The sequence below is a fragment of the Ovis canadensis genome, chromosome 22, assembly GCF_042477335.2.
Source record: "Ovis canadensis isolate MfBH-ARS-UI-01 breed Bighorn chromosome 22, ARS-UI_OviCan_v2, whole genome shotgun sequence".
NCBI classification, from domain to species: Eukaryota; Metazoa; Chordata; class Mammalia; order Artiodactyla; family Bovidae; genus Ovis; species Ovis canadensis.
Window position 1 is genome coordinate 30,359,467 of NC_091266.1, and position 12,315 is coordinate 30,371,781.

Below are 12,315 nucleotides of genomic sequence, written 5' to 3' on the forward strand. Positions count from 1 at the left end.
TGTCTCTTTTGTCAGTATGTCATCTTGGTTACTATAGCTTTATAATAGTCTTCCTTCCAGTATAAATTCTCCAGTTTTGTTCTATTTGAAGATTGCTTTGGCTTTTATTAAACCTTTGTATTTTCATATACATTTTAAAAGTTTGTCAATTTACATACACACATCCACAAACTTGGTATTTTGGTTGGAACTGCACTCAATCCATAGGTTATTTTGTGTTCTTGTGGTCTTTATGCAGAGGTTTTACACTTGTTTTCCTCTGAAAACTATTCACTCCTTAGTGGAACTTGCCATCTCCTGTGAGGGGAGGGCAGGAATGCACTGAGGACCAGCTTTCTATTTATTCAAACTCTTGTCTCATCAATTCTATTTCTTTGGTCTAGAGAACTCACCTCTTTGATTTGGGCTTTCCAGAAGCCCAATTTGGGCTTTTGGGAAGGCTCATGTTAAGCAAGCCTGTGAAGCTACAGGGTCTGTGTTAGGATCTGATCATTGCTGCCAAACTTCCTGCCTTCACTCCCTTTTACCCAAAGCATTCTCTTTGGCACAGATGACTAAGCAATAGAAGCAGTGCAAATGTATGTCAGAACAGTTTCCCCATCTCATCCTTTGCTGCTGTTCTGTGTGTCAGACTGGATTTTTGAGAGACATCCTTCCTTCTTCCGTGCCCTGTCTACACTCTAAGACCTCTTGCTCCAATTAAAAGATTACTGGCTCTGCCTTTGCTTATTTAAAAACAACTGCATGCATGTATATATATAATCCTCAACTTGTTCCAAAAAGTTTTTAATGGAGCTTCCAAACATATGTGTAACATTAGAGAAAAAATGAGGGCTAATGGGAAAATAAAAATAAGATGAAGTATGGGGCAGGCCCACAATGTGTACAGTGAGAGGTATATTAGACATGGGCCACAAACTTGGTCAAGGGATTTCTAGTAACTAATATAAAACAGAAACAGCATCTTTTATGTGAATCTATATCCATGGCTGAAAAAGAAACTACTTACAAGCTCTTCTTTTAAGAACTTTTGCTAGGACAGAAGGAAAAGAGGAAATAAAAAATAATACTGAGTTAAGAAAGGGTTTTTCAATTAGAGACTTGTACAGTAAAAATGAGTGAGGGAAAAAAAGGTGAAAATCAAGAATATTGTGCTATCAACAAAGGAAGCAGTACTGAATAGTTGAATGTACACCGTTTTTTCTTAAGTATACTAATTTTAAAAGTGTGTCATTTTTTAAAAAAAATGTGGGGAGGGAGGTGGGAGGAGGGTTCAGGATGGGGAACACATGTACACCCGTGGCAGATTCATGTTGATGTATGGCAAAACCAATACAATATTGTAATTAGTCTCCAATTCAAATAAATTTATATTAAAAAAAAAGAAAAAATGCAACAGTGACTTACTTTGTAAAGTGAAAGAACGTTTGCCATTCTGTTGCTTTAACAGAGCTGTTTTATTGTTCTGGATTAGAAAAAGGTATGACTTAAATGGAGTACAACAGTATTATTTTTCTCTATGTATATATACAGCTTTTTTCTCACACACATATATTTAGCAAATAGCAAGGTATCCAGGTTTAAAAATAAAATCAACATGTATTAAAAGTAATTGGTACATAAAAAATATTGATAATTGTGGTCAATGGTTGTGTGCTCTGTACAGTCTGGCACTTGGTAGCGACAAAGTCTGTCCTAAGGGATTGTTTATTTAAATTTGGCAGCCTGCCTTGTGTGTCCCCTCCCCATTCTATAATGCTTTGGCTTTTTTTGACTTTTTTAGTTCAAAAAAAATTACATTTAATGTGTACAACATGATGTTTTGATGTATGGATATATAGTAAAATCATTACTATAGTCAAGTGAACTAACATACTACCTTTTTGTGTGTGATGAGAAGACCTGAGATCCACTATTTTAGCAGATTTTTTCAGTATATAATAAGGATTAAAATGACATATAAAGTGATTAAAAGTGTGTTACTAATAATTTGTGTAAAAACTTAGGGCATCTCCACACATGATCCCCCTTTTTCTCCTGAGTACAGCAGTCAAGAATGACTTGAAGTGCTACTGGATCTAAAAAGCATGTGTTGGAATTACACACTACACATTACTCTGGGAAACATGTAACACGTATCCGTGAACAAAGGGATTACTCACTGATGTAAATATGCCACAGGGTCACCACCAATCCAAAGGCAGGCCAGCAGTGTACCCAAATTAGGGAAGGTTAAGTGGGATTAAAATGCCAAACGGCCCACTTACTCTGCCCTCTTCCTGGTCAGTGCAGACCAGTTAAAGATAACCTATATCCAGAAGATTTGGAGCAGAGATTACGCCAAGGTGCTGCTGAGGACTCTCTTTCAAGCAAGCCATGGATTTTGATCTAGACAAGTTTTCTTTTGTTTGTTGTAGTTTGGAGTATTCAATTGCCATGTCTTCTATCAATTTAAAAAGTCTAGCTATAGTTGCTATTAGGAACTCATTATTACTGCCATGTAAAATACCATTTTTCTTGACTTCGAAGTTATAAAAAGCTGACCTAAGTGGAGGCTGTATTATGCACACATAATTCTAGGCCATTTCTTGCTTTCTAGTATTTCAGTCTCCTGGAATGACAGAGCTATATTTGGTCTTGGGTTTTGCAATTCTATTTTAAACTGGGGATAACCTCAGAACTTACCAGTAATAATGATATAGCAATAATTAAACTCTGTAGCAATTTACTGTTCTTAAATGCATTCCGTTATCTCATCTACATCAACATTCCACAAATATTTACTGATCACAGGTTGAGTGCCAGGCAGTTAGCAGGGCAGCTATTATTCCCATTTGAGAAAACAAATAGTTACAGATGTTAAGTAGGTGTCCAGGACACTACAACCACCACGTGGGGAAGCTGGGAACTGAGCCTGGGAACTGAGCCTCCTTACTGAGTCAGTGTAGTGCCCTGCTATGCTGGCTCCACTGGGTGCTGGCTGCTCAACCTTGAGCAAGTTTCCTAACCTCTCTATGCTGTGGTTTGCTGCGTGACTGAGTTTCCATAGAGCACTTAGAACAGTGCCTGGGGAGTGGGAAGCACTCGGTGTCTGCTGTTATTTGGTGCTTGATCCAGTGTTCTTTTCTACATTATGCTGCCTCTGTCTCTACATAGGTGAATAGACATTTCCTCCTTTCCAGTGGGAATTTTCTGTATTTAACTGTTGACTTCATTTATCACTGCGCATCTGTCTTTGGCCTGTATTCCTAAAAATGTTCTTTTTGGAGTATCTTATCTTTTAAAAACCACTCCCAGATTTACACTCTTGTTTTCTGGAACACTAAAAATTGAGGGTGATCCATGTATAAGGAGACTATTAATGGGAAACTCTTTGAAGAAAAGTAGAAATAAGTCATTGTAAAATAGAATTGCAAGACTTCATTTTAAAAACAACTTGGAAGATTTACTTTTTTCTATGTGTGAGGACTATTGTAATCTGCAGCTTCTGAAAGCTCTCCAATAGTTTCTAGAATCACTCTGAAATTATCTGGTAAATAATTCAACACGTCTAACAATTGGACAAATACCAGATATTCTTTATTAAAGTTTCTCAATTATTACAGAAAATTTTAAATCTATTGTTTTTATTGAAATGGTCCTGGAAGAAAACTTATATACTGATTACATGAATATTTGCTAATAATCTCTTTTAAGAGTTTAAATTATGTTACTCAAAGTATAAGTAAAGAAGTAACTTAATCCGAGAGAGAAAACTGAAAGCAAGAAAAGTAAGACTTAGTTTATCTTCTTTCTATAATAAGATGATCTTATTAAGCATCACAGGGTGGTTTGTTTGTTGAATCAAAGGCAAATTAATGATGGCACTTTATTTTGAATTTTCATCTTACAGAGTTTAAACATCTTCCAGAACCTAAATAAACGCCAGTATGAAACAGTTATTCATTTGTTTGAAGTTGCAATAATAGCAACTGACCTGGCTCTATATTTCAAGTAAGTACAGAACTCCCTTATACTCTGTGTGGCTCTGCCTTCCACGGTCCACTGCCTTAAAGTTAAAAGACATTTATTTAGAGACACATTCCTTCATTTTCTTTTTGGATTACCAATACCCTTAAGATGCCTGATGGAGGATTTACTGGACATCTGGAAACATATTTTAAAAGCTAAGCCCCTAATATTAGTTATCTGAAGAAATTTCAATTGAAGAATATGCATCAAAGTAGACAGACTGCCAGAACAGTGATGCTATAAAGCCTTACACGGTGCCTTTTGACCTGGGGAATTTATCACAGTTTGCAGTCTGGTATTTAGAGTTGCAGGCTCAGACATTTGATCCTGCCAGAGTCTGAGAGCGGAAAAATCTTAGTGATACTGACGCACATTAACAAACTAAAACATTTTCTGAGTTACATACAGCAGAGGCATTTGCCTATTTATAATAATAATGATGATTACCAAGGAGACCAGATACTCCAAGCTTCTGTACATTTTCTTGTCGGTGAACTCTAAAGTAAAATGCATTAGGACAAAGTGAACTAGTTACAGGGTCTAAATAGTTAACAACTTGGGCAGTATTAGATTGTGCCTCTCCAATCCTTCATTAAAAATTCAATTATTAAATAGTTCAAACATGAAAGCAGATACTTAGAAACAGGTAAGTGACATCCAAATAGCTATAGCCCAGAGTCAACAAATGCTCAGACTTTGTCTTAGATCTCTCTTCAAGGAGAGCGGTACAGCTGGGGCGTTCTGTACTCGCTCGATCATGAACGCCACACGCCCACCCCGCTTCTCCTTCGCAGGCACCACTGTCTGGGTATTGCTATGTATTCATCCTTCCCATTCATGTTTTCTATGGCATTATTGTTTAAAATTTTTCCATAAATGGTATCATACTGTATATACCTTTCTGCAACTTGTTTTCACACAACATTTTAAAGATTTAGCTTGGTGGTAAATTGAGATCCAGGTCATTCTTTTTAGATGTATATTCAACTGTGTGATTTTATCATAATTAATTTAGCCATTCTTCTATTCATGGACATTTAGATTACTTCCAATTTTCCATCACTGCCTACATTGTGTATCTTTGTGTATATGAGTTTATGTAAAGTACACATCTAGAAATGGGACTGCTGTAGGGCTTGCATATCTTCAATTTTATACCACATGGAAAACTCCTGCACTCCTTAGTAGGTATGCCAATTTAAACTCCTACCAGCAGTGTTACAAGAGTTCCTATTATTCCGTATCTGGACTCTTCTTGATCTGGGCATATTTAAATATATGTTAATTTGAGTGTGGGACAGAATATCATTATTCACACTTATAATTTTGTACATTTTCATATATTTTAGGTTCTAATATTTGGTTAATTTTATACAATATCTCATCACAACCTGTGGCCTTTGTTATGATCTCTTTTTGTCACATGTAGCTCTTAGTTTTAATGTATTTAACTTTACCAATTTTTTTGTCCGTTCTGACTTGTGATATTTCTGTCTTAAAGTCTTTCTGTATCAAGGTTACACAGCCATTCCCTGTTCGCCTCCCTAGGTCCACAATGTGGACGACTGATGCTGAGTGGGAACGTGAAACCTGAAAGGACATATTAAAGACACTTTAAACCTCTGGTCCTATATGCTAAAATTGTCGCACAGTTGTCTCTCTTTTAGGAAGAGAACCATGTTTCAAAAAATTGTTGATGCCTGTGAAAAAATGGAAACTGAAGAAGAGGCCGTCAAATATGTGACCATTGATCCAACCAAAAAAGAGATCATCATGTGAGAAGTCAAATTTTATTTTGCTTTTGGCAAAAATAACTTGTTTTATATTTCTATTTTAACATGTTTTATTTTCTTTCACAGGGCGATGATGATGACTGCGTGCGATCTGTCAGCTATAACCAAGCCCTGGGAGGTACAAAGTCAGGTGAGTGGTTCCCATTTTCTGTCAGGCCCTCGGCTCTGCCTAGGCGCCGTGAGACGGTGTATGTGAAGGTATCTGGCAACCGCACAATTTGAATATAACCACCAATTATATGAGTCTATATTTTATAAGCAATTACCTTCATTACCCTGGACCTGTCCTCTGAAACCATCCGTTTATAATTTACAAAGAAGAAAAAACGAAGTTAAGAAGTTAAGACAAAAGCACAATGTTCCCTGTTGGGTTTCTGTTAAGAGAAGAAAAGCAAACAGCTTTCAAGAGCTCACAAATGTCAGTAGGTCATTTGGTCACGCCCAGGACAAGGGAAAGAGAAGGAACCTTAAAAAGAAAATGCTTTCTGGAAGGAATTCCTGTTATCACTGGACAGGCTGTAAGAAGTTTACATAAAATTATTCATGGAGTGTCTGGGTTTCTAGTAGAGGAGATAAAAGCATGAGGCGGCAAGGATGAATCATTAGTGCCTTCATCCCTCAAGGGTGGTTTTGCTCCTGGTCTCCTCTAGGTGTGCTGTCAGTCATGAGACGGTGCTATCTGCAGGTTCAGTTTAAGGGCGTCTTCTAAGGAAGGTCTTCCCTACCCTTGGGGAGTTTGGGGAATGAGTGGGAGCCACTGCTTACCACTTGGTTTCCTGCGGATTGATGAAAGGATTCTCCCTCAGTTAATAAAGCGCCTGTCTACAATGTGGGAGACCCAGGTTCGATCCCTGGGTCAGGAAGATCCCCTGGAGAAGGAAATGGCAATCCACTCCAGTCCTATTGCCTGGAGAATCCCATGGACAGAGGAGCCTGGTAGGCTACAGTCCATGGGGTCACAGAGAGTCGGACACGACTGAGTGACTTCACTTTCACTTTTCAGTTAATTCGTAGAAAGAATTCTCCCTCAGTTAACTCATAGGGAAAATGCTAAGCAGAAGTGGCCAGAATTCCCTGGGTTCAACTGTAAATGTGGATTGTATCTGTTCAGATAGAATAGCTGGGCTCCAAACCAAACATGTGTGCTCCCTCCTCACTGCCTGCTCTTCCTCCTCAATTCTTTTATCTACATAGTCACCCAAGCCAAAAACCTGGGCTCATGCTTGAGTCCATCTCCCTCATTTCAAAAACATTTCTGTCCATCACTCTTGCTACCCTCTTAGTTCTTATTTTCCCTCTTTCATCAGAACTATGGTGGCAGCCTCCTAAGTGATCCTCTCTTAGCATGAACTCTCCAACCTTTCTCTGAGTTGCTGCTGGAATGCTTATAAATAGAGCTCTGCTTGGCTACTGCTTTGCTTAAAAAGCATTCTAAACTCCCCACTGCTGGAAGTTTTCAACCTTTTTTAAAGAAAAAAGCAATGTCTATTTTCCTTGCACAAAAAGCTGTACATAGATCACTTTTTGTAAGAGTAAAGAGCAAAGTTACTGTACTTTAATCGCTCTTGGCATCCACTCTTGTATCACTTGTGCACTTTGGAGGGACTGCATGGCTCAAAGAAAAAGAACTACTGGCCCAGAGAATCAAGTTAAACTTCCCAGCGAAGCTTACATGGTTTGTTGCTACCTGTCCTTAACTCATATTCCCTCATTTATTTCTCTTATTTCCCATGTTACTGCCTCACACTCTTAAGCTCCTACTCACACAAGCCCTAAACATTCAACTTTATCTGCAAAGTCTTCCCTTTCTTCTTTCCTGGCAAACTACTCTTCTTCCTTGATGATACAGCATAAATGCAACCTCCCTTATCTTTCTCCTTGATCCACAGCAGTTGATAACTGTTGATATGATAAAACTTTCCACATTCTTTACATGATGACTTCAGTAGACTGTAAACATCTTAAAGATCAAGGTCACATTTTAAGTCCTCTTGGTAAGCCTGGATCATGCCAATGTAAGGCAGCTGGAAGGTGTTCAACAAACTTGATAAATATGGTTTAAAAAAACCAAATAAATTAACTCTCAAATATCCCTACAACATAATCAGGTGAAAGTGAAAGTGAAGTCGCTCCGTTGTGTCTGACTCTTTGCAACCCCATGGACTGTAGCCTACCAGGCTCCTCTGTCCCTCGGATTTTCCAGGCAATAGTACTGGAGTGGATTGCCATTTCCTTCTCCAGGGATCTTCCCGACCCAAGGATCGAAGCTGGGTCTCCCACATTGTAGACATATGCTTAACTGTCTGAGCCACCAGGAGTTATTAATCAGGTGAAGTGGTGTTCTAAGCTGTGCATGTATGTGCATAAACACACAGGCAGATACACGCTAGATGCTGGCAGATGATAAGCAGGACAAGAGGAGGATCTGGGAAGCTTTGGAGCTTGAAGCATAATGAAATAGAGTTACATCCTCCCTTCTCCCCTTTTTATTGTTGAGAGGTGGTGGTAATAGCAGCTAGGAGATTGGCACGCCCAGAATGAGTCTACCACACTGAAGTAGGAAGAGAAATCTCCCTTGCCCATTTCAATATAGTCTGTAAATAACATCATTTAAAGCCAAAGAACATATGGTATGGCAATACCTCAAGCATTAATTATAAATTCTGTCCTTAAATGTTACTCATTTAAGGACAAAATGTTATGATAAAATGCAAATTTTCTGTTAGAATAAGTCATGAATCATGACTTTCATGAATCATGTCCTCCCTCTTTGCAGGTAGCACTCCTGGTTGCAAATGAATTTTGGGAACAAGGAGATCTGGAGAGAACAGTGCTGCAGCAACAACCCATTGTAAAAACCCTGACATAAAAATGCACTACTGATTAAAAATTATCGCTACAATCAGTCTGTTTTGTCCACTGGATATTAGAAAATTATCTTTAAAGAATTTATTTCTCTTTCTAGCCTATGATGGACAGAAACAAAAAAGATGAACTACCCAAACTTCAAGTTGGATTTATTGACTTTGTCTGTACATTTGTATATAAGGTAAGTAAACAGATTATTTGAATGAAATATATCATTTTCTGGATGAGAATTTTTCTTTCAAACTGTAACTAAAATCAAAGTCACCCTCATCCCTCATGGAAGGTCACTAAGGGTGTCATCATTTCTCCAACATAGTTTGAGGTATTACCCTTATCTTTCCTTCAAGGATGCAATGAAAGGTGAGAGAACTCAGGTGTAAGCAAATTGAATAAACTTACTTAGGTGAGCAGGCAAGACAAGAGCTACCTTTCCCACTTTCAAAGTACTGAATTAATCTCATCCTATCAGCTCTGCGCACTGTAATGATTCCTTAGGGCTCCTCTGCATATGAAAGGTAATGAAAATGAACCAAATGATTTAAGTAGTTTCTGACCTAAAATTCTCTCTAGGAGTTCTCACGGTTTCACAAAGAAATCACACCTATGCTGAATGGTCTTCAAAACAACAGAGTGGAATGGAAATCCCTAGCTGATGAGTATGATGAAAAGATGAAGGTAATTGAAGAGATGAAAAAGCAGGAAGAAGGAAATACGACAGAAAAAGGTTAGATGGAATCTGTTTTGCCTTCTTGTACAGTAGCTGGAGTCCAGCAGAGCTGAATCTCACATGACAAAAGCATGAAAAGTAAATGCAAACAGGAAATTTGCTTTACTGCCCACAGACTGAGAATTATACGAAGCTCAGTAGTGGTTTTCAGGGTTTTTATCCCCTTAAACAAGATCTTACTTTATAATTCAAGATGGAATCGCTTGGTCCAGTTGAAGTTGGGGTTAGGGCTAGGTTTCTTCATCCAGTCAATAAAGTGGCTCCTGAGGTACCTCTGCAGAATACTGAATTTTAAGAAATAATATGAAAACCATAGGATTAGTGGGATCAATCAGGTTTACGTGAGAAAATAATTTTAGTGCTAACATTCTGTATTAGCTGTAAGACTTTGGGCACCTTGCTTAACCTATATGAGCTTAATGTTCCTCTCCTTATAATGAGAACGCTTTACAGATCTCCAGCCTCATTTCCAGATCTAAGGAAGCCCTAGATGTAAAGCTGGCCAGCAGAGTGGGGTGACTTGAAGGTCACCCCACTAAGACTTTGTGCCTCAGATGTTTCTCCTTAGTGCTGTTTATCCTGATGAAATTTCTACTCCTGAAGTCACTCAGTTAGGTTTAACATAATCTTCAGAAAGCCTTTGTTAAGATGCTTCAGTTCAGTTCAGTTTAGTCGCTCAGTCGTGTCCGACTCTTTGCGACCCCATGAATCGCAGCACGCCAGGCCTCCCTGTTCATCACCATCTCCTGGAGTTCACTCAGACTCAACGTCCATCGAGTCCACGACGCCATCCAGCCATCTCATCCTCTGTCGTTCCCTTTTCCTCCTGCCCCCAATCCCTCCCAGCATCAGAGTTTTTTCCAATGAATCAACTCTTCGCATGAGGTGGCCAAAGTACTGGAGTTTCAGCTTCAGCATCATTCCTTCCAAAGAAATCCCAGGGTTGATCTTCAGAATGGACTGGTTGGATCTCCTTGCAGTCCAAGGGACTCTCAAGAATCTTCTCCAACACCACAGTTCAAAAGCATCAATTCTTCGGCGCTCAGCCTTCTTCACAGTCCAACTCTCACATCCATACATTACCACTGGAAAAACCATAGCCTTGACTAGATGGACCTTAGTTAACAAAGTAATGTCTCTGCTTTTGAATATGCTATCTACATTGGTCATAACTTTTCTTCCAAGGAGTAAGCATCTTTTAATTTCATGGCTGCAGTCACCATTTGCAGTGATTTTGGAGCCCCCCCCCTCCTAAAAAAGTCTGACACTGTTTCCACTGTTTCTCCATCTATTTCCCATGAAGTGATGGGACCAGATGCCATGATCTTCGTTTTCTGAATGTTGAGCTTTAAGCCAACTTTTTCACTCTCCTCTTTCACTTTCATCAAGAGGCTTTTTAGCTCCTCTTCACTTTCTGCCATAAGGGTGGTGTCATCTGCATATCTGAGGTTATTGATATTTCTCCCGGCAATCTTGATTCCAGCTTGTTTCTTCCAGTCCATCGTTTCTCATGATGTACTCTGCATAGAAGTTAAATATGCAGGGTGACAATATACAGCCTTGACATACTACTTTTCCTATGTGGAACCAGTCTGTTGTTCCATGTCCAGTTCTAACTGTTGCTTCCTCACCTGCATACAGATTTCTCAAGAGGCAGGTCAGGTGGTCTGGTATTCCTATCTCTTTCAGAATTTTCCACAGTTTATTGTGATCCACACAAAGGCTTTGGCATAGTCAATAAAGCAGAAATAGATGTTTTTCTGGAACTCTCTTGCTTTTTCCACGATCCAGCGGATGTTGGCAATTTGATCTCTGGTTCCTCTGCCTTTTCTAAAACCAGCTTGAACATCAGGGAGGTCACGGTTCATGTATTGCTGAAGCCTGGCTTGGAGAATTTTGAGCATTACTTTACTAGCATGTGAGATAAGTGCAATTGTGCGGTAGTTTGAGATGCTTATGATCACCTATTAGTTCATCAGATGATTGAAAGTGGAATACTAATGTCATCATTTCGTATTTTGTCTCAAGAGCTCAAGACTTAAAAGGTTTTGTAAGAAATTCTTATTGTTTAATAAAGAAGCCATCTCTGTCTGGAAAGGCCTTATTTAAAAAAAAAGCAACATTCTTTTTAGATGGTTCATGTGTTTAGTGATATTTTAAAGAATTCAGAGGTAGAAAGCATTTTGCTTAAAGGGTTAAAGATATTCTTCAATAGAATAAAAATAGGAGTTCCTGACTCTCTATATACATTCACTTAAATGTTTAGTGGCTCTGTATTCTGCACAAGGCCCTGTGTTAGGCAGGCCCTGGGGAAAGATGGGGTCCTTATCTCATAGAGCTTGCCACCTGGCAGGGGAGCGCCAAGTGAAAAATTGATTATTTAACTATAATTATCAGAAGAAACATACCTGGGGCATCAGGGAAGTCGTTCCTGAAGGATGTTTATACTACACTGAAGACAGGCTTTTTCTAAGCAAAGAAAGGAGGAAGAGTTTTAAAGGAAAGGAGAGGAAAGAACAGAATATACACAAAGGCTGTGAAGTGGAAATAAGCTTGGTACACTGAAGAACTTGAAAACTGTTGTAGCTGGAGTCTAGAGAGCAAAGAGAGCAAAATACCAGATGAAGCCAGGAATGCAGGCAGCTCTGCCAGATGGGTGTGTTACCCTGAAGGCCTCCTTATGGATCTGTCCTCTAGAGAGCAACGGGAAGTCCTTAGAGGGATGGATTTCAACATGAAAGCAGTAAGATCTGAGCTGCACTTCAAAAAGATAACAAAAATGTTTATTTTTACTAAGTGAAAAGCAAAAAGTTATTTCTTAGTACAATTAATCTTTATCCGAATTTTACAATGAACAGTATATCAAGCCCTTTGAGTGGTTCCTGACTTTTTTTAAAATTTAGTATTTGGTATCTT

At 38.7% G+C, this 12,315-nt stretch overlaps 1 protein-coding gene across 1 annotated transcript in view; it reads left to right on the forward strand.

Moving 5' to 3' along the window:
* Positions 1 to 12,315, forward strand: part of PDE6C (phosphodiesterase 6C) — a 59,349-nt gene that overhangs the window by 46,337 nt on the left and 697 nt on the right. The window contains exons 16-21 of the mRNA XM_069567420.1: positions 3,893 to 3,993; positions 5,679 to 5,786; positions 5,871 to 5,934; positions 8,581 to 8,655; positions 8,770 to 8,853; positions 9,243 to 9,396. Of these exons, the coding sequence (XP_069423521.1) occupies positions 3,893 to 3,993; positions 5,679 to 5,786; positions 5,871 to 5,934; positions 8,581 to 8,655; positions 8,770 to 8,853; positions 9,243 to 9,396 (586 nt within the window). The remainder of the gene's footprint in view (positions 1 to 3,892; positions 3,994 to 5,678; positions 5,787 to 5,870; positions 5,935 to 8,580; positions 8,656 to 8,769; positions 8,854 to 9,242; positions 9,397 to 12,315) is intronic.